This window comes from Staurois parvus, unplaced genomic scaffold, assembly GCF_062004578.1.
Source record: "Staurois parvus isolate SC_StPar_1 unplaced genomic scaffold, SC_StPar_1.0 ptg000137l, whole genome shotgun sequence".
NCBI classification, from domain to species: domain Eukaryota; kingdom Metazoa; phylum Chordata; class Amphibia; order Anura; family Ranidae; genus Staurois; species Staurois parvus.
In genome coordinates, this window is record NW_028317933.1 from 5,984,913 (window position 1) to 6,007,906 (window position 22,994).

The following is a 22,994-nucleotide window of genomic DNA, read 5'->3' on the forward strand; positions in this document are numbered from 1 at the left end:
AACTGTACACAGCATCATCTACATACAGTACGCGGCGCTGTGTTTCAGCAGCAGGTTGGGGACTTCCCATCCCGTTCCTGAACAAAATCAAGTCGGACTGAGCGCTGCTCAGCCATTCAGAGGAAGCTTTGTATTTTATGTATGAATACAAGGTTTCCTCTGAATGACTGTGGTGGGCAAATTATGTCACAATCTCCACCTCAATAATTTAAAGCAGGGGTGTCAAACTCCATTTCATCACGGGCCATATCAGCATTATGGTTGCCCTCTAAGGGCCGATTGTATCTGTAAGACTAGATGTCCAGAGCACCCCACCCCCCCATTACATCAGATGGCAAGATTCCCATATCCTCCCTAACATCACCGTGCACCCCCTTTGGGGGCAGAGCTGGAAAGCAGAAAGTGCAGGATCTGCAGGAGGACCTGAGGAAGAGTAGAGTTGGTCACCAGAGTCTGCTGAATGTCGAGACCAGGGGAGGTGGAGCTGCAGCTGCACTGAGAGGTGTAGGATTTGGCAGAGGAGTTCTCCTTTCTGCTGCAAACGGCTGAGACAAGGTGGGGGCAGAGACAAGGGGGTACCTGCAGGAGAGGTGCAAGGGCCACATGAAATGGCCTGCAGGCCTTGTGTTTGACACTTGTGATATAGAGGAAGCCTTGCATTCAATCATAAAATAAAAGGCTACCTCCTGCTGGCTGAGCAGCGCTTAGACAGGCTCAATTTTGTTTAGTGAAAGGGACAAGAAGTCTCTGTTCCGCTGCTGGAACCAGAGAACTGTTGCATGTATAAACTACAAACAACTACTTGCAGCAGACTATCAGCCTGTTTGTATGGCCAAAAATTGGGCCATTCTGGTAGGCAAAGCTCAGGCACTTCCCAATACTTGCGAAGCTTGCCCACCCCTTCTTGTCACTGATTGAAAAATGGAAAAAGGCGAGGTTCAACAGAAAGCCACAAGATGCATCAGTTTTTAAAAGCCTAACTCCAACCTATATATTAGATTTTAAAAAAGCAGGAGAGAGGTAAAATTTCTTTTAGGGTGGGTCTGTGACTCCCACAGGAAGACTGAACCTCAAATCCTTTCCTCACCCAAAACAGTCCATCCTTGTCCTGACAAGAAGCAAAGGAATATTCACCCAATGGGAAGCTCTAACCCTTCCTTATTCTATCAATTTAGCTGCGGTCAGGCTTTAAAATACCTTCTCTTGATCTGCAGAAGGTAACGGATTGCATTTACTGCAAGCAAAACACAGCATTTCATTTACACATATGCAGAGAATATTTTTTGAAAAATCAGTTTTATCGAGTTTATGTAGGGAATATTTTAGCAATTGCGGTGACAGCAGTTTATAAAAAAAAAAAAAAAAAAAAAGGGCAGTTATTGCTTAGCAGAGGCAGATTGCTGCATTTTGCTTTTTCAATGTACAGCAATTGTCATGATCTAAGCACAGACATGATGGAATCAACACCTACCAATCATTTACTACTGAACTAAAACATCAGTGCATCCTGACTTTGCAGTATGCATGGACCTACACAAATAATCAGAGAAAGAGTCCAGAGTTCAACAAATCAGATCTTTAATTGTAAAACACATTCATACCAGGTTAAATTAAGTCTTGTTCCAATACTGTGTAGGTTTACTGGACAGGAAAACCTCATCCATATTCCCAATCCTTCCAATGTTACTTGAATAGCAGTACTGTGATGCACAGGGGCAGTGTAATATGAAAATGCCATGTCGTAAAACAGTAAAAAAAAAAAAAAATTGGACAGGCTACTCAGTTACATGGAAGTTAGACAATCTTTCAGCTGTACATGGTTCATACAAAAAATGAGCAGATGTTTTAAAACTGAAAGCCTGGTCAACCCATACTTAAAATAATCAAGAGTTCTGATCTAGATGCTGGAGCATGTACACTTATGTCCATTCCACATCCCAGGCCGTCGTCGTAAGAAAACCATGGACATGCTTGTGATGTCACAGTAGAAAATGTCATCTTTTCCTTTGAGATGAATAAAAACTGTGTGTGCCAACAAGACCCTGGAAGCAGAGCCAGAGGATGCAGGAAAACGACTTCACGTACATTTGGCGATGGTCCACACCTGCAAACTGATCCTCACAGGTCTAGGGCACAATTCACTGGTATTTAAAAAAAAATCTCTGCCCATTCCCCTTCGCCATCAATGTTCTCTGAAGGTTTTTACGGTTTTGTATTAAAAATAAGATGAATCCTTTTTTTTTTTTTTTTTTCCATTGACGAAATGGGGGAATTTGGCAAAAGGGATGTTAGAAAATTATTGTCAATCATAATGAACAGCTGTGTAAAAAATGACCCAGACAACCTATAAGAAAAGAAAAAAAATGTAGTTAACAATTCAGTCATTATAAACCAATAGTAATTTTACAATATGTTTTTGGTGCACAACTAAGGCCCCCTCCACATAAATTGGGCCAATACCAATGACATGCAGGAGACCCAGTGGCAGCCCCATTGAAAGCAATGGAAGGCTAATAGCTCCCGTAGCTTATAGTGGCCATCAGCATATAATTGTTCATGAAGCCACTACCCACAATGCTCGGCCCTTGATACATTTATCAGTAATGGCCCTATTTGCAAGTGTTAACAGGGCCTAAAGCTTTATTTGTAGGATAATATTTCTCACCCAAGGCTCAAGGTTACCATTCAGTCTTGTACACAGGCGCATCAGTTTGTATAAAAGTGATGGGAACAGTAAGCTGTTACAAAGCATTTTTTATAGATATCAGTCAGCTTTGTGAAAACCTTCAAAGAGATTGTCACTTTGCCCCTGCAGGGCAAATGGCACTCCAGACCCCTTACACCCACCTTGCCTGCACTCCCTCCTCTGTTGTAAATTCGAATGAGTAGTGTCAGCTAAATGGGGGATCAGTGATGTCACTTCTTTGGGCATTCGGCAGTGCTGAAGCCAAGCCATTGGCTGCAAGGTTCACACTCAGATTACATGCTCCATCATACCCAGAAACAGGGAATGTTAGCAGCTCTAACACAGCAAGGATCAGCGATGGAGGGCAGGCCAAAGGACTATAATGGTAGGGGAAAGCTGGCCTTTTCAGAAACACGGTCATGTTTGCCCTGCATAGGTAAGGTGAGATGTTAAAACACAAATCCTAATGGGAATGCAGGTTGTCACTTTAAACAAGCTGCTAGCAAACTTTATTCACAGCTATCACTGACATTCAGATGTGTGTTTAACATCCTCAAACTAAATCTTAGTTTACATCTGTATTGCTTTCTGAAAAGCTACACGCAACAGTACAATTGTGGCTGACAGGCAGTCAGGAGGAGAAACTGACATCTCCTAAATGCCTGTTTTTTTTTTTTTTTGACAGCCATACTGGGTTTTTCAATGGAAATACTAAGCTGCAACCATCAGCCTAGCATTTGGCTCACGGGTGTGGCCCCATTCAATTGAATAGGTTGGTCTGTACTGCCTACCGAGAACAACATTTGGTGTGCAAGTGTAAAGGAGTCTAATCCTCCGTTCATACTACAATGCTGTGCGAGAAACCTTCAATGTGTGCGTGTTTCCCGCACCGCATTCAAATTGCACTGCGCTTGCGATCCACAGTGGGTGTCACTGCAATCTTAAAGTGGTTGTAAAGGCTCAAGGTTTTTACTTTCATGCATTCTATGCAAAAAACCTTCCGTGTGCAGCAGTGCCCCCAGCCCCCTCAATACTTACCTGAGCCTCATTGCAATCCAGCGATGTAAATGACAGCCTCGGCTGTCCCGGGTCTCTGCCTCCTCATTGGCTGAGACAGCAAGCAGGAGCCATTGGCTCACACTGCTGTCAATCACAGCCAGTCAGCCAATGGGGGGAGGCAAGACACGGCTACTTGTGAATGGGAACACAGAGCAGTGGGTGCCGCCATAGCAAACTGCTTTCTTTGGGGGCACCCAACAGACAGGAAGGGTCAGGAGACCCTGCGGGGACCCAAGAAGAGGAAGATCGAGGCTGCTCTGTGCAAAACCACTGCACACAGCAGGTAAGTATAACATGCTTTATTATTTTACAAAAAAAATAAAAAATCTTTAGAAATCGCTTTAAGCTTGCAGGCTGCGATGTAAATAAATGCACATGATTTTGCAGATATGATGTGCATTTATTTTTTTACAAGAGGTAAAACTTGCCTTATCCAGAATGCCTTTACAATTTTTCTACTTTACTTTTTATCCACCACTGTTTTTCAAATGTCACGCTGCTGTCAATCACAGCCAGTCAGCCAATGAAAAGAGAGAGGAGGTGGGGCCAAGCCACAGCTCAGTGTGTGGATCGACACACGGAGCAGCAGGTGCCCCCATAGCAAGCTGCTTGTTGTGGGGGCACCTGACAGGAGCAAGGGACTAGGAGAGCCTGCTGGAGACCAGAGAGGAGGAGGATCCGGGCTGTTCTGTGCAAAACCACTGCACGCAGCAGGTAAGTATAACAAGTTTGTTATTTTAAAAAAAATTATCCTTTACAATTGCTTTAGTGACACCCCAAATGCAGCTGCATTTGCCTGCACCAGAATGCATGGTACAAAATGACCATGTGATCCAGTTGAAGCGTGTTCCCCAAATTGCTCCAGGCAGGACTTTGGTGTGGATGAGGTGAAATATGAACCATTTAAAATGAATGGGCTCAAATCACACTACACCGTACCGCATGTGAATTACACAGGAGAGCAGTGTGATTCCTGTGTGATTCATAATGTGAACCAAGGCTTAAAAGTTTTAACAAAGCTGCCCAAAGCCTGTTAAAAGCTTTGCAAATACTCTGTAAAAGTTTCCTGGACACACTGCAACTATACAAAATAAAGCTCATGTGTACAAGGTCCTATGAGTGGAGTACCAGTTAAGAGCGACGTTTGGATTCAGCATTCATTTGAGTGGTTAAGTTAGTTTGTTACATTGAGGGTTAAAGCGGAGTCCCAGCTAAAAAAAAAAAAAAGAAAAAAGAAAAGTCAGCAGCTACAAAAACTGTATCTGCTGACTTTTAAAATACAGCCACTTACCTGTCTTTCAGTCCAGCGGTGTCCTCACCACGGCTGGTTTCACCGGCTGTCTTCTCTCCCTGGCATCTTTAGTGTGGGCACCCGGCTGTGACAGCTTGCGGCTTCACAGCCGGGTGCCCACTGCACATGTGCGAGAAGCGCTGCGCTTTGTGAATGGTCCCGTAGTCTTCTTGGACCTGCCACGTGTTCCAGAAGACTACAGGGAGGGAGGGAGGAGGACAACTTCCGCTTCCAGTCGCCTAGGCAAACGCAGTGGGAGTGGGTACCTGTCAAATTCGGGTACCCGCTCCTCAAAGGTGCCAATCCTTAATGGAGAGCGGAGGACAAAGCATTAAAGCGGAACTTGCCCTTTTGGGTGGAACTCCACTTTAACAGCCAGCCAAGGACCATTACTTTATGATGTACAATACACTTATCTTTTGATCTGATAAGTGTACTTGATTTTTAGTCCTAACACCCCCACATCTGTTTTTTTTTTTTTTAGAGGCCTTACTGAATAGACAGAAGCTTACATAGATACACTGTATAGACGTATGCCGCAGCGTGGCTAAAGTGCCCTGTAAGGGTTAACAGAGTGATCAAAGCCTGTAGCATGGCACCACCTTGTGGCCGCAGCAATTATTTTTTTTCCTAATATGCAGTATTCTACCATAGACAAGTCAGTCTCTCTCAAGCACAGCTCCTAGGGGCTCAGTAGGCAATGAGCAATTTCTGCCTCTCAGATGAGTAACTACCGAAAACAATGATCTTTTTAGCGTTCTGAAAGAGGGAACTCTTCCCAATGACCACAAGTGCAAGAATCATATGCTTCACTGACCATCACACTAATGTACTGTCAGCTGTAGATCTAGCAACTTCTGCTGACGTCATTTCCGCCCTTTGGAACGCACGCTGGGACGTGGCGGCCATGTTGGTTCCTATTCACAGGCAGCAAGGCTGAATACACTGAGTGCTAGGTTATGGGCACTTTGCTTGTGAGTTTTATTCTTATAATTTCTCCCCATCATTAAAGTTTTTTTATGGTTTTACACTATGGGATGTTTGCTTTTGTTTCTGTTCACATGCTGAAACTTGGTTTACTGCCTGGGAGGACAGGAGAAAGTTTAAAAAGGCTCTTTTGAAACTACACTGTCATTTATATCCACGCTGGTCATCATCCTATTGGTTATTATGAGCCACATCACATGATTCCCAGGAATGAATATTGGTGCCATTCTTACCATCACACATTGGGCTAGTCCAGGGGTAGGCAACCCGTGGCTCTCTAGCTGTTGTGGAACTACATTTCCCATGAGGCATTGCAAAGATTACAAAACTGACAGTTACAGCTATGACTTGCAGAGGCATGATGGAACTTGTAGTCCTGCGGCTCTCAGTTTGCCTACCCCTGGGCTACCCTAACCAGGCGCTTAAGACCAACCTACAGATAGGTGGTCCATGGCTAACGGTGAGTGCAGGGGCGGACTGACAACTCATGGGGCCCCCGGGCAATAGGGGATCATGGGGCCCGTGTCCTTGCCCAAACTCAAAAAAGCCTATGAAAAAGGTACCAGTGGCATCTCTGGGGCCCCCTACTGCCCCGGGCAGTGCCCGAGTTTCCAAATGGTCAGTCCGCCCCTGGGTGAGTGCACATCCATGTGGGGCACCGATTGAACACCTGTTATTTTTTGCACAAAGTCCACTAATTAGTATTCAACATCTGGGCACTTTACTATTCCGAATTGGGACTGAATGTTACAATTATTCACTTTGTATATGTGAAACAATATTACTCATGTATTGTCATATATAATGCATTTAATTTATGCGCGGTCCACATGGTATTTTGTTTGTTTTTGTGTTAGTTCACAGGTTAGGACTGCAGTGTATGCTTGTCAGGGTTTGCGTGAGTGTCTGCTCCTAAGCGCAACAGCACTAGATTTTATTTAACGGGCAATTAATGCCTCTCAGATGAGTAACTACTGACAACAATGATCTTTTTAGCGCTCTGAAAGAGGGAACTCTTCCCAATGATCACAATTCGAAGAATCATATGCTCCACTGACCATCACACTAATGTACTGTCAGCTGTAGATCTAGTGATTATTGGCAGGGGTTCTCAAGACCAGAAAGTTATGTCCAGGGTTCCTCTATATAAGAAAGGCTAAGAAAGGCTGATCTAAGCTATGTGTATATGGTATTCACTACTGCTGACTTAGGCTATCCATGCACAGATTTCTTTCAGTGACAAGAAAAAGAGAGGAAGGCGCCTCTAAGTGCAGTATTAACAATTTATTAGTAGACAATGGAAAATTTGCACTTACAAGATAAACGGTTAAAAAGACTCATCGTGTGGTAATTAGATCCAGGTGGGACATCCAGCCATCCAGCAGCAAACTATGCCTATAGGATCAGGAAGTAGAGTCCAGGATGTGCCTGTGACCTCTGAGGTCTGAAGAAGGAACCTATTGAGCATGCTCCGAAATGCATTACCGCCCCCTTCACCTGCTACATTTGACTCTGCTCTCCAAGCTTCATTTTTGATGCACAGGCACATCGTGGTCTCTACTTCCTGATCCTATAGGCATAGCTTGCTGCTGGACGGCTGGATGTCCCACCTGGATCCAATTACCACACGATGAGTCTTTTTAACCGTTTATCTTGTAAGTGCAAATTTTCCATTGTTTACTAATAAATTGTCTATACTGCACTTAGAGGCGCCTTCCTCTATTTTTCTTGTTACTGCATTAGAGCCTTGCTTCCACTCTAAGAAGAGCTGCCTCAGTGTTACTGTCCTATCCATCCATCCATCCCTGATATCCATCTGGCACCTTTATCTTACAGCTACAGAGGTTGGGCTCCAACAAGCGCGCCCTCTACAATATACATTTTCTTTCAGAGAGCCTGCCGGCTGAACACGATAAATCTAATAGACGATATGAATGCGGTTGTACAGCCAAGACATTTTTACCTTAGAGTGGAAGTAAAGGCAAAACCGAACTCTAAATCTAGCCTCAGTCACATTCTAGGCCTAATCTATCTAAGGCCCCTTTCACACAGGCGTTCCGTATTTCATGTATTTCTATGGACTAGCGAATGTAAATGGATGATCTGTTTACATCCATTAACCACTTGCCCTCCAGAGGATTTACCCCCATTCCTGACCCGACCATTTCTCACGATACGTCGCTGCGTTACTTTAACTGGCAATTGTGCGGTCATGCAACACTGCACCCAAATGAAATTTATGTCCTTTTTTCCCCCCACAAATGGAGTTTTCTTTCAGTGGTATTTGATCGCCCGTGCGTTTTTTATTTTTTGACTATAAACAAAAATGCACTGGCAATTTTGAGAAAAAAATATATATATTTTTGACTTTTTGCTATTAAACCTGTAAAAAATTTTTTAAAAAAGCAAGCCAATTTCATAATAAATTTAGGACAAACTTTTTTCTGCTACATGTCTTTACTAAAAAAAAAATCCCAATATGTGTAAATTAATTGGTTTACGTGAAAGTTATGTCTACAAATGGCGGTATATATACTGGAATTTTTGTTTTTTTACGACTAGTAATGGCAGCGATCTGCGACTTGTAGTGGGACTGCGGCAGGCATTCTGACACTGGGGGGGAACTGTCACTGACATCCCCAGTGACACGAGTACAGTGATCAGTGCTAATAAAAAGCAATGACACTGTACTGACACTGGGCAGGAAGGGGTTATCTGGGGCAATCAAAGGGTTTACTGTGTGCGCTTTACTGTGTCAGCTATGCAGAGCAATACAAAGCAGTGTGCAGGAGCTGACAGAGGAGAGATCTGTATTGTTTACATACAGGTCTCTCCCCCATCAGTGATACTTGGTGATCGCCGGGGAATCACTGGCCAGGGACCCGGTGATCGACATCTGAGGCCACCAATGGCGGAGCAGGTAAGGCGCATGCGCCCCCTACCCAGAAATGCAAAGTCACGTATATATACACATGATTTTGCGCAGCCCTGACGCCCTGTAGCAGTATTTCTGCTACAGGGTGGCGGGAAAGCAGTTAACATCGTTTTTTTGTTTTCAATAGAAGAAAACCCTATTTTTAGGATTATTAAAAAAACAGAACGGACTAACAACTGATGGAAATGGATGGAAAACTAATGTAAACTGATTAAAAACTGATGTGAACTGATGAAAAAGGCCTGTGTGAAAGGGGCCTAACCCTGTAAAGAGAAGGAGAAAAAAAAAATTGCTATACTTATCTATTCTGCCAGGCCTAGATAGATGAGGCTTACAATGTGGCTGAGAGTAGGTTTAGAGTTAGTTAGGGTTTGCCTTTCATTCCACTTTAATACATCCCCTGCATCATGGTAAAACATGTCTCAGTAGCAGGACTGCCTCCTAAATACCTGAATCCTCACTTGATCCAGCGCTGTGCCCGCCTGCAGCGGCTCTCTCCTGCATTCACAAGACAGAGAGGCAGCAGTGGAAGCCATTGGCTCCTGCACCAATCAAATCCTTTGAACGGAGCCCCTGGTCGCATACACTGTACACACTGGCCTTTTTTTTCTGTATGTTTACTTTTAATTCTATATGCTCTTTTTTTTGTATTTTGTAAACTTAAATAGCCTGGCCGGACTGAGCTGGGCTGTGTGTCTACAGATATATGCATACGATGCAGTTTTTGATGCACTGAAAAGTGACCGGCCTTACTTTTTAGTGTGTGTGTGTGTGTGTGTTAAATGTCCTTAGTCTAGCAGAAGATCCAGCACAGACTATTGGCAGGTTATCAGGAAATGGGGGATGATCAGGAAAAGCAAGTATCAGTAGAAGTAGGTTGGCATGCTTACTTTAGAACACGAACCGTGACAGCTTGCAATGTCTGAGGATAGTTTGCCAGATTCTCTGTAATGCGATTACATTCAATATAGTTGCTGGTTGAAGTTCAGCCACACCCTTATGTCACAATCGCAGGTTGGCTGGCAGTTGCGCTACCCTTAAAGTGGTTGTAAAGGCTCAAAGTTTTTTATCGTCATGCATTCTATGAATAAAGGTAAAAAACCTTCTGTGTTCAGCAGCCCCCTTCCCCCCCATCCAGATACATACCTGAACCCCATCCTGACCCAGAAATGTGCACGAAAGCAGTGGCTTGGGACTCTCCCTCCTCCCTGGCTGAGACAGCAGCGGGAGCCATTGCCAGTGAATGGACACACAGAGCAGCGGCTCAGGAGTGAGCCCGCTTGGGTGCCCCCATAGCAAGCAGCTGGCTTTAGGGGCACAGGAGGGGCCAGGAGTGCCAGCGGGTGACCCAAGTAGAGGATCAGGGCTGTTCTGTTCCACTGCACAGAGCAGGTTAAGTATGACATGTTTATTGTTACTATTTTTTTTAAATTGCCTTTAATATCACTTTTATTACAGGCCAGCTTTGGGCAAGTATCTGAATTTTAAACTAAAGTACCCTTTTGTAGTAAAGTCCAAAGTGTACTGTCACTTTTGCAGTCATATTTGCGAAAACCCCAGAACATGTTTGGTATGGGTTCCCCTTCACACAGCATACCTAAAATATTTTTTTCAAATCTCCTAACTTAAAGGTTTCTTAGGAAAAGTGATCACAGATGACTATAAACACACGCTCAGAGTGATCTCTCCCAATAGAAAGGCTTAGGGACATGGTGAGATCCCTCTCACTATCATACATTGGAGAAGCCCGGCTTGTACATATTTAACCCTTAGAACAACAGTGTTCAAATCTAGTTTAGATTAGTGAGATGAAATCTGCCAGCTTAGGACACAGGGTTAAAAGAAGTATGGTCAAAGATTTTTTGGGCGATACTTATCTTGTGGGTCACAGGACTACACTTACTTTTACTTTTCTGTGACCCTCCAGTCACCTGAGAGCTGGCTAATGCTCCTGCCCCCTCTCCAGCCCAGCGCTCCAGTGAGTGCTGGAGGAGTTGAGCTGGGAGCGGTGACTGACAGTCACTGCTCTCCTTTTCCAGCAGAGCAAGAACTCGGGAGTGCTCAGCGGTCACGATTGCTCAGTTCTCAGTGTTACAGCCAACATGAGACAACTGCAGCATCCCAATATATAAAAATACTATATATAGAGGTGAGCATGTGTGTTTTTTTTTTTTCTCAAATCTTACACTTCTTTAATTATGGCTGACCCCTCAAACAAAAAGAATATTTTAGAGATTCCAGAAAAAAAAAAAAAAAAAAAAAAGAGAGCATGGTATGTGGTCAGTAACATGTAACAAACAAAAAAAAAAAAGTGGTACTCCAGTTTGGCTGCAAAAACAGAAATACACATTAATAGAACATGCTCAATACGCAATGATACTGCATGTGACCAGCTATGATGCCAGCCACGTGAGATGGGCTTAGGTTCACTTTAACACAATAAGACTCCCTAACTGAGCTATGTGAACATCATTTTGAAATCTCAATGGACTCCTTTAAATAAATAAAAAAGAAAGTTTGTAATATTTTGGTGTATTTGCTTTGTTAATTAAGCTCAATATTTTATTTAACATTTGTCTGAACAGTCACACATTCTATACTGTAATTGCCACGTTTTAGTGCAGTCCTAAATATTAGTGGTTGCTTAGATTGCTCTTAAAGTGCACGTTCACATAAAAAATGAAAATGTGGACTAACACCATACACCCTCTTCACCCTCATCCACTCTCCAGTCCCCTCTGCATTTACCTCCATGAATGAGTAGCTGTCACTGCCCACGCACCTGGGATGGGGATCTGAAAGCCCTGCTCTTCTTCCCTGTCTTTTTATAGGGCTTCCAGGATGGATCAGAGTGATTCCGATTGGCTAAAATGGTCATGTGCCAGCACATGACCAATCAGAATAGCTCTGATTCTTCCTGGAAGCCCTACAGAAAAAGGGAAAGAAGAGCAAGGCCTTCAAATCCCCAGACTGCTGCCCAGGTTGCATGGGCAGTAACAGCTCCCATTGAGACAAGTGCATAATCCTGTTCCCTCTGAGGATGGCTGTGGTGAAGAAACGCATAGAACAGATCCTAGTGGTGATGTCATCACGTTTGCTTGATGAGCTGTTTGCACGAGTTCATCTCTATTGATATGCGGTTTTCATTGTCTTGTATGTGGTTGCTTTTCTGTTTTAATAAACTGGTTTCCAATGTATACTACACTATGGATTACCACATATTCCCCCATATGGATTAACCCTGCCTTAACTTGTATGGAATCTAGATGAGCTGTGATGTTGATTGCATTACCCCAGTTAACCTTGGTGCAACTGAGCCTTTTAAGAGCTGGAGGCGGAGCGGAGAAGCCGTGATACTGAAGACATAAACAGATTTAATGAGATACCTATTAGATGGACACTTTTTGTGTTTTAGGTCTACCTGATTGAAGCACTATATGTTTATTTCCTTTATTGCAATTTTTTCTATTCATCACTTTCAATTTGGGCTTGTGTGCACTTCAATACACACTTATCTGCTCGGTGGGGTTTGTGTGTATGGACACATTATTTACTATGGTTTTAAAGGGACAGCACAACACAATAATATTTCCTGATTATTTTGTACGTCTTATACTGCTGTGGATTTCTTATTTCTTTCCTTGCAGAATTTCACTTGAGCGGCTCATTGCAAAATGTAGAAAATGACAACACATACCAAAAATAGAGCAAACGACGTCATAAATCCCTCCTTTGTTAGCTCCCAGGTCCCTCCATACTCTTCTTCATCTACACGTTGGAAGCTGCTAAAATATAGGTACAGTATTCCAGCGTTTAAGAGGCAGAAACTGCAAAAAGAGAGGGAAAATGGATTAAACTGTACACTTAATTCACAAATGTCTTTTGTATTGAAGAGGACCTTTCCCAGTGATGCATAAAAATATCCTTAAAGTGGGATTAAACACAAAAGCAAACATATTATATTGCAGCCTACCAATTCTTAGATGTGATGGCTGCATTGGTTTTCTTTTTTAGGCTTTCTTTTTTTCTATTTTTATCTGGTGATCTGGCCAGGAAGTCAGTTGTTTTTCAAAACAACAAGCTGTCAGTTACAGGAATGAGACAAACCCTTCAACACTAGTAGGGGTGCTTACAATGATCAGCTTTTATTTATGTAAACCATTTATTCTAAAAAAAAAAGAAAACACAAAACAAATAAAATGTGAGCTGCAACTGCTAATAAAGTGTTAGCTGGAGTTTGGCTTCAATTTTCTTTATACTGCATATCAAGCTTATTGTACATCCTGGTTCAATGTGGCCCCTTATTGCCTCTCAAGTCTCACTGAATATAGGGCACTTATAGAAGCACCAGGTATGTCACTTTTTTTTACATGCTTATTAAGGGAATCAGTCATTTTAGCTGCACTTATATATATCTTAAGAAAGAATTTACTGCCAGGTCCGTTATTCTTGGGTAGTGGACCACCTCCACCACGGCACATATTACTGACTGGGTAACAAGAGCTTTGTCACACAATTAGAATGGAACAGTTATAAGTCCAATATTGTGTTACATATGACTTTTGATAGATTTTCTGGATGGTATTTATAAGCTCCCAAGAACTCAAGACCCTGACATACAGTGGGGATCGAAAGTTTGGGCACCCCAGCTAAAAATTTGTATTAATGTGCATAAAGAAGCCAAGGAAAGATGGAAAGATCTCCAAAAGGCATCAAATTACAGATTAGACATTCTTATAATATGTCAACAAAAGTTAGATTTTATTTCCATCATTTACACTTTCAAAATAACAGAAAACAAAAAAATGGCGTCTGCAAAAGTTTGGGCACCCTGCAGAGTTAATATCTTGTACTGCCCCCTTTGGCAAGTATCACAGCTTGTAAACGCTTTTTGTAGCCAGCCAAGAGTCTTTCAATTCTTGTTTGAGGTATCTTTGCCCATTCTTCCTTACAAAAGTCTTCCAGTTCTTTGAGATTTCTGGGCTGTCTGTCACGCACTGCTCTTTTAAGGTCTATCCATAGATTTTCAATTATGTTGAGGTCAAGAGATTGTGAAGGCCATGGCAAAACCTTCAGTTTAAGCCTCTTGATGTAATCCCCCTTGGATTTTGAGGTGTGTTTAGGATCATTATCCATTTGTAGAAGTCATCCTCTCTTTAACTTCAGCTTTTTCACAGATGGCATCAAGTTACCATCCAAAATTTGCTGAAATTTTATTGAATCAATTTTTCCTTCTACTCGTGAGATGTTCCCTGTGCCACTGGCTGCAACACAACCCCAAAGCATGATTGATCCAACCCCATGCTTAACAGTTGGACAGAGGTTCTTTTCATTAAATTCTGTGCCCCTTCTTCTCCAAACGTACCTTTGCTCATTCCGGCCAAAAAGTTCAATTTTAACCTCATCGGTCCACAGAACTTGTTTCCAAAATGCATCAGGCTTGTCTATATGTTCATTTGCAAAGTTCAAACGATGATTTTTGTGGTGAGGACGTAGAAGAGGTTTTCTTCTGATGACTCTTCCATGAAGACCATATTTGTACAAGTATCTCTTTATAGTGGAATAGTGTACCACAACTCCAGTGTCTGCCAGATCTTTCTGGAGGGATCGTGCAGTCAAACGTGGGTTTGGAACTGTTTTTCTCACAATCCTGCGAGCTGTCCTGTCTGATATTTTTCTTGGGCTTTCAGATCTTGCCTTAACTTCCACTGTTCCTGATGACTGCCATTTCTTAATTACATTCTGAACAGAGGATATTGACATCTGAAAACACTTTGCTATCTTCTTATAGCCTTCTCCAGCTTTGTGAGCGTCAACTATTTTCAGTTTCAGTTTTCTAGACAACCGCTTAGAAGAACCCATGGTGCCGATTGTTGGGGCAAGGTCAGATGAGTCTGGGCATTTAAAACCTTTGAGATTGACATCACCTGGTCTTCCCAGACGATGATTGAGAACAATCCATGACACTGGCAGGTCTCAGCTTTGCAAAGGGGGCAGTGCATGCTATAAATTCTGCAGGGTGCCCAAACTTTTGCAGACGCCATTTTTTTGTTTTCTGTTATTTTGAAAGTGTAAATGATGGAAATAAAATCTAACTTTTGTTGACATATTATAAGAATGTCTAATCTGCAATTTGATGCCTTTTGGAGATTTTGCCATCTTTCCTTGGCTTCTTTATGCACATTAATACAAATTTTTAGCTGGGGTGCCCAAACTTTTGATCCCCACTGTACATACCATATTTCCCCCTATCTACCAATCAATTGTTTTGGGACTAACAAAATTAAAGACGACTTCCAGGTATGCCATTTTTTTTTTTACATACATTAGTCCAGCTTGAACCAATGTAACTATCCATATACCATACCTGTGGGATCCCTCTAGGTGCTACTACAGTGATCTCCGCTAGCTTTCTGGTCTGGTGCTGAGCAGCGACCCTGCTGCATTGCATGCTGGCTACTCAGTATGGGCGCCATTCAGAGAATAAATTAGAATTTTCTCAATGAATGCAAAAGCATTCCCTGATTGGACGAGATGGAGAGCACTGCCCTGCCATCGTCCAATCAGACGAGGATGCCTTGCATTCATAAAGCAAATGCAAATCATTCTTTGAATGGCACCTGTGGCAAGCGGCTTACCCCTTGGGTTCAGAATGCAGCAGGACAGCTGCTCAGACTGGGATGTTGAAGCAAGTGGAGATCACTGGAGTAATGTTGTCTACTGCAGGCATTTCAAGGTTCCACAGAAGAGCTAACTAGAGCTGTCATATCCATGGCTGATATGAAAGAGATATTGTCCTGCTAAGGTCTGAGGACATGTTGTGCTCAGCAGGATAAAGAACTGAACAGAGAACGGTCTTAAAGCTAAATTCCGCTACACTCCTCTCCCTTTAACAGTCTAACGTCTCTCGCCGGCATCTTCTGCCCAACTCCTTCCGGGTGCCAGGCTATGGCCATTCCTATTGGCCAACACGGGTGATGTCACTCCTGTGCATGTGTAGGAATGCAGTCATCCCAGCACACAAGACATCGAGCCGGAATGTAAAATGTGCTGCGCTTGCACATGTCAATGTACATCCCAAAGAAAACTGTGAACAGGCAGGTTTCATTTATTGCATCTTCTACAAGAATCTGTCTGCTCCCAGTTTTGAAAAGCGGGACTTCAAAGTAGCCTGATACTCCACCATACTACCATCAATCAGGGGAATTCAAGAAAATATTAATGACGTTTCTTGTCATGTGGCCTTTTTAAATGGTCTGCCCCACATTCAAAAATCCCTACTGGCGTTTGCGCAGCTTTCCCTAAACTCGAGGAAAATTGAAGTAGTTCTTCAGAACGCCACATTTACAAAGCTATGGCTGCACTAAATTCAAATAGAATTACCTTCATTTTGCAGCTAAGGAAACTGGAGATAATTAAGACCAACTAGGCGTACAAAGACAGGCAGAGTCCCTGTCTCTGTACACTGCTGTGTAACAGAATGGCATGTTTGCCACCATTCCCCCCTCCCCACCTGCTACTAGCTGTCACTGTTCGCTCACTGCAACCAGTGACAAAGTGAGGGGAGACTGATGGGGAAAACAAGCAAAAAAGTTCCTGATCGGGTAATCTGTACTTGCGATTGACTGCAAGCAATGGTTAATGGGAATTAAGGGAATATCTCCCCAGTCGGTACACAGTGCCAAATCAAACCTGACAAAGACCCTTACCCTTCAGTACATATATTCACCCTGTTTGTCTTGGGACCCCCCATGACTGCCCCCTGCCCTCTCCCAGTCATCCACTCTGGTGAACACTGGAGGAGTAGGGTGGAATTCAGGGATTCACTCAGAGCCAGGGTAGGACAGCTGCAGTGTTAGCCTAATGCAACAGCATGGAGGGGAGTATGTATGTTTGTTATTATCCCCATAATTCTTCTTTAACCACTTCCCATCCGCCCTATAGCAGAAGTACTGCTACAAGGTGGCACGGGTGCGCAACATCACGTATATATACACGTGATTTTGCATTTCTGGGTAGGGGGCATGGCTGTCAATCACCGGGGTCCCGACCAGTGATTACTCACGGGTGCCCGGGGATTGCTGAGCATCTAAAATGGGGGAAGGGGGAGAGAACTGTTTGTAAACAAAACAGTTCTCCTCCCTGTCAGCTTGTGCACACTGCTTTGCATGGCTGTGCATAGTACAGCCATGCAAAGCAGTGTGCTTACAGTGAAGCACACAGGCACAGCCCCAAGTAAAACAGAACACAGTTAACTCTTGATCGCCCCACGTTAACCCCTTCCTGCCCAGTGCCATTAGTACAGTGTCAGTGCTTTTTTATTAGCACTGACCACTGTATTGGTGTCACTGGGGATGTCAGTGACACCAAGTCAGTTCCCCCCAGTGTCAGAATGCCCACCGCAGTCCCACAATAAGTCACTGATTGCCTCCATTAATAGTGAAAGGAAAAGAAAAAAAAATCCCAGTATATATACCAAATTTGTAAACGCTATAACTTTCACTTAAACCAATTTACGTTTACATTTTGGCCAAAATTTGACGAAATTTGATTTTATACATTTTTTACTGGACATGTTTAATAGCAAAAAGTCAAAAATATTGTTTTTTTTTCTCAAAATTATCAGTCATTTTTTTTTATTTTAATATCACAAAAAAAAAACAAAAAAAAAAAAACCACACAGGTGATCAAATACCACCAAAAGGAAAGCTCAATTCAAGGGTAAAAGGGACGGAAATTTCATTTGGGTGCAGAAATGCATGACCGCGCAATTGTCAGTTAAAATAAAGCAGTGTTGTAACGCAAAAATGGCCTGGTCAGGAAGGGGGGGTAAATTCCCTGAAGGGCAAGGGGTTAACAGGTGTTTTTAACCACTTGCCTACCGGGCACTTATACCCCCTTCCTGCCCAGGCCAATTTTCAGCTTTCAGCGCTGTCGCACTTTGAATGACAATTGCACGGTCATGCAAAATTGTACCCATATTAAATTTTTATCATTTTTTTCTCATAAATAAAGCTTTCTTTTGGTGGTATTTACTCATCGCTGGGTGTTTTACTTTTTGTGCTATAAACAAAAAAGTGCAAAAAATTTGAAATAAAAAAAAAAGTTTCTTTGTTTCTATTATAAAATTTTGCAAACAGGTAATTTTTCTTCACTGATGTGCATTGATGAGGCAGCAGTGATGGGCACTGAGACGTGGCACTGATAGGCAGCACTAATGAGGTGGCATGGATAGGCGGCACTGATGATGGGTACTGATAGTCAGCACTGACTGGCGTCACTGCTGGGCATTGACTGGTGCAACTGCTGGGCACTGACTGGTGGCACTGATAAGCACTGGTGGATGGCACTGCTGGGCACTGATCATCAGTGCCCTGATGATTGCTGCCGATCCCTCCTCTGACAACTGCCGGTTCTCTGCAGTACTTTCCTCGCGCTCTGACAACGAGAGAAAAGTGCAGCCGAGAACCGGCAATTGCATTTCCTTGTGATCAATGTGTCATTGGACACGGCTGATCACGTGCTAAAAGGCCGCTGTGATTGGTCTTTTACCACATCACGTGATCAGCTGTGATCAGGGAGATTGCTGGGGGCGTGCAGGAGAGCGCGTTCTGGGAGGACGTCACGACGCCCTCCCAGAACTAGCCGGTTGCAGTGTAGCCGTCAGTCGGCTATCTGCGGTTGGAAACTGGTTAAGCATTCCTGACTGTAACCAAAACTACAAAAAAAAAACAAAAAACTTGTGGGCTACAATACTTAGTGTTTTCTTTGCTCCCATCAGATGAATGGAGTGGCAGAAGAGTGAAGGAAAGCCAAGTATATACTGCTGGGCTTTCAAGTGCACCTGTCACTTTGCTGTACCTATGCAAACAATTGCTCACTCAGCCAGTCTGTAGACTGACATACACTCATCTGATTGTCAGCCTGCAGTCTGAAAAATACTTACATAGCTATTCCCACAAATCCCTTCAGAGGAACAATCCCCCATATCACTCCCAATACAATGGCCAGGATCTGCCGCATCCAGTAGATGACATCGAGGAATTCATCCTGTAAGGGAGAGGAAGGGAAGGAAGTTAATGTATTGCATGAAAGGTTTGTCTGTGTGATCAGTTGTGTAAGACGCAGTTGTCATTGCTTGGTGTAATTCTGGAACAACAGCTGCAGGTTGGACATGCCGAGTCAGCACCTCTGAAAGTAATCCCCACTGTGTACATCTAATCCTATTTATGGGATGCACAAGAACGATGAACTCAGATCTTACTGGGGAAATGTTCAATTACTTCTCAATTAGAAAGTGTCCTTTTCCTCCACATTATTTACTAATAGGATGTTTTTGTAAAGCAGTAAATGCGACATTCACCAAACCTTCATGGCAGATACATCTTACTGGTGGAAATGTTTTAAAATGTTTCTAAAGATTTTTTTGCCTTAATGCCTTACATTGACAGCCCCCCCAATACTCACCTAAGCCCCCTCTCGATCCAGCGATGTGCACTGGAGTCTCGGCTATCCCGTGACTCCCTCTTCCCATTGGCTGAGACAGCTGGCTCCCACCGCTGGCAATCACAGCCAGTGAGCCAATGAGAAGGGGGGGGGGGTGCTGAGCCGTGGCTTCATGTGTAAATGGACACCCGGAGCAGTGGGTGCTCCCATAGCAAGCTGCTTTCTGTGGGGGCACCCAACAGGAGGGAGAGGCCAGGAGAGCCTACGTGGGACCTGAGAAGAGGAGGATCCAGGCTTCTCTGTTCATATCCACTGCACACAGCAAGTAAGTAGAGCAAATTTGTTATTTTTTTTATTTAAAAAAAAAAAAAAAAACAGAAGCCTTTAGAATCCTTTTAAGTGATCTTTACACTTGCAGTTGGGGGGGGGAGTAAAGGAACGTGGTTGAGCACGGAAGCCAGTAACTGCTTGTGTACATCTGAGCAAAGCCAGAAGTGACAAAATCTTTGTCGCTTCTGGTTTCCTAGACCATAGAGATGATTAGGGAACTTCCAGTCCTTGGTCATCTCTGTGGTAAAGCTGGCCAAATTGCTGGCTCCCTGGTGGGACAGGAGAATACAGAAAATAACCCCTTTCCACAGCATGTAAAAGTGAGACAGCAGCTACTTAGCCGCTAGGATAGCTTTTACATAAACCACTTCAAGTCTGGACACTTTTACCCCCTTCCAGCCCAGGCCAATTTTCAGCTTTCAGCGCTGTCACACTTTGAATGATAATTGCGCGGTCATGCAACACTGTATCCATATGAATTTTTTAGCATTTTTTAAGACCGATAAAACTTTATTTTGGTGGTATTTACTCACCACTGGGATTTTTCTTTTTTTTGCTATATAAATGAAAATATCCAAAATGTTTGAAAAAAAGTTTTTCTTATAACATTTTGCAAATAAATAATCTTTCTTCATACATCTTGGCCAAAATGTATTCAATTATCTTTTTAGTAAAAAAAATAATAACCCAAATTAGTTTATAATCAAAAATTATAATTTTTCTAAATGTTTATTATATTATTATTTATGTTTGTTTTTTTAACATACTGCCACCCAAACAGTACAGTGTCACCATAGTGACAATTGCACGGTCATGCAAGATTGTACCCATATAAAATTTTTATCATTTTGTTCTCATAAATAGAGCTTTCTTCTGGTGGTATTTAGTCATCGCTGGGCGTTTTACTTTTTGTGCTATAAACAAAAAAAGTGCAAAAAATTTGAATTAAAAGAAAAAAGTTTCTTTGTTTCTATTATAACATTTTGCAAACAGGTAATTTTTCTCCTTCACTGATGTGCGTTGATGAGGCAGCAGTGATGGGCACTGATAGGCAGGACTGAAGTGGCATGGATAGGCGGCACTGATGGGTACTGATAGTCAGCACTGACTGGCGCCACTGCTGGGTACTGACTGGTGGCACTGGTGGGCGGCACATGTGTGTGGCACTGATAAGCACTGGTGGGTGGCACTGATAAGCACTGGTGGATGGCACTGCTGGGCACCAATCATCAGTGCCAATCCCTGCTCTGACAACTGCCAGTTCTCTGCAGTGCTTTCCTCATGCTTTGACAGCGAGAGGAAAGTGCAATTGCATTTCCCTGTGATCAATGTGTCATTGGACATGGCTGATCACGTGGTAAAAGGCCACTGTGATTGGCCTTTTACCACATCACATGATCAGCTGTGTCCATAGAACACAACGATCACGGAGATTGCCAGGGGCGTGCAGGAGAGCGCATTCTGGGAGGATGTCATATGACACCCTCCCAGAACTGGCCGGCCGCAGTGTAGCCGTCATTCCCCTATCTGCGGTCGGTAACTGGTTAATAGCAACAAGTCAAAAATATTGTTTTTTTCCCTAAACTTGTTGTCTTTTTTTGTTTATAACACATAGCATTTGAGTGTAGTATTGCATGACCGCGCAATTGTCAGTTAAAGTAACACAGCGCCGTATCGACAAAAAATGACCTGGTCAGGAAGGGATGTAAATCTTCTGGAGGGCAAGTGGTTAAATACGGTTTTGGTAAAAAAACAATTTTTCTATCTGGACAAGTAGATTGGGACACTGATTTAGTCCCTGGACAAGTAGTTTTTTTTTTCAAAAATGTCCACACCCCTGATCTATGCACCCACCAACCATAATCTTTTGATACTAAAGGAGCTGTCTGCCATTGGCTGTCATCATGACAGCCGGACAATGCCCGCCCTTTCCTCCTAACGGCTCTATTTATAGACGCTTCTGTGAATGAAACAAGAAGATTCACAAACAAGCTTTATTTACTGTCATTCAAATGTGTCCGAAATGCATCGATACCGTGTGTTCGAGAACTAAAATTTTTATTAAAAATGTTTATATATATTACAATAAATAATAATAAATGACCATTTTTTGCAGGTAATAGATATGTGCCGTTATTTTCTTTCCTTGGGCGTCTGCGGAGGGAGCGGTGCCCCCGATCCCACCGCTCTCCTCCCAGGGGGTGTAATATACTGAGCCAATGCTGCAGAGAATGGCTCCTATGGATCAGTACATGACATCACCCCACTGGCAGTGATCATTCAGGGGCACACCGCCTGCTACGGATGTGACAGCCCCAGGCAGGCAGTGAGCGGGCCGGTCATATTCTCCTGGCCATGTGTCTGGCACAGTACCTTGTCCTCCCATGAGGAGTCTCCTCGCAGAGCTTTGCTCCAGGGGGACACCTTCACCTTCACTCCTCCATTGGACACGGCCGGCTCCTCTTTCCGTTTGGCGTGGCTCATTCTCCGGGCACTGGCGAGAGCAGCCCCGTGCTGGAAGATCCTAGGATCACAGGTCTCCTAGGATGACGAGCCCGTCCTCGGCCCGGCCCCGGAAGTGACATACATGCCCGGATATGGCTTTCCAGGAAACACGCTGTGGAAAATGTCTACGCCAGGGGCGCCATTTTTGTGAAGACCAAAAAGAAGTCTATGGAGGGGGCGGGTGCAGAAAGGTGACTGTGGATGAGTAATGGTGGGGGCTGTCATGGTAGTAGAGATATAAATGTATCTGCAAATGTATCTTGCATTTTTATGTGATACTGAAAATATAAAAAAAAATTAAAGCAGAATGTAAGTGTTACTAATCCCAGGACCCCGCTTTCAACTATATCCGGTCTCCCCGAATCCTGCATTCACTATATCCGGTCTCCCCGGACCCTCCATTCACTATATCCGGTCTCCCCGGATCCTGCATTCACTATATCCGGTCTCCCCGGACCCTGCATTCACTATATCCGCTCTCCCAGGACCCTGCATTCACTATATCCGGTCTCCCCGGACCCTGCATTCACTATATCCGATCTCCCAGGACCCTGCAGTCACTATATCCGCTCTCCCCGGGCCCTGCATTCACTATATCTGGTCTCCCCGGACCCTGCATTCACTATATCTGGTCTCCCCGGACCCTCCATTCACTATATCTGGTCTCCCCTGGACCCCGCATTCACTATATCTGGTCTCCCCTGGACCCGCATTCACTATATCTGGTCTCCCCGGACCCCGCATTCACTATATCC

General features: G+C 43.5%; 1 protein-coding gene across 1 annotated transcript; it reads right to left on the bottom strand.

Annotated features, from left to right (window-relative positions):
• Nucleotides 1-1,561: 1,561 nt before the first annotated feature.
• RAB5IF (RAB5 interacting factor) lies at nt 1,562-22,319 on the bottom strand. Its single transcript, XM_089673298.1, has 4 exons — nt 22,108-22,319; nt 18,905-19,008; nt 12,656-12,785; nt 1,562-2,344 (listed from the first exon to the last, which is right to left on the bottom strand). Exons 1-4 carry the CDS (start codon nt 22,216-22,218, stop codon nt 2,303-2,305), a joined length of 387 nt encoding a protein of 128 aa, XP_089529424.1. The 5' UTR covers nt 22,219-22,319; the 3' UTR covers nt 1,562-2,302.
• Between the last annotated feature and the right edge of the window lie 675 nt (nt 22,320-22,994).

Coding starts and splice junctions, on each gene's coding strand:
- RAB5IF (XM_089673298.1), bottom strand. CDS start 22,218: ATGAGCCACGCCAAACGGAAAGAGGAGCCGGCCGTGTCCAATGGAGGA. Junction 12,786..18,904: donor GGATTTGTGGGAATAGCTAT/GTAAGTATTTTT, acceptor CTCTTTTTGCAG/TTTCTGCCTCTTAAACGCTG. Junction 2,345..12,655: donor CGTCGTTTGCTCTATTTTTG/GTATGTGTTGTC, acceptor CTTTTCTTATAG/GTTGTCTGGGTCATTTTTTA.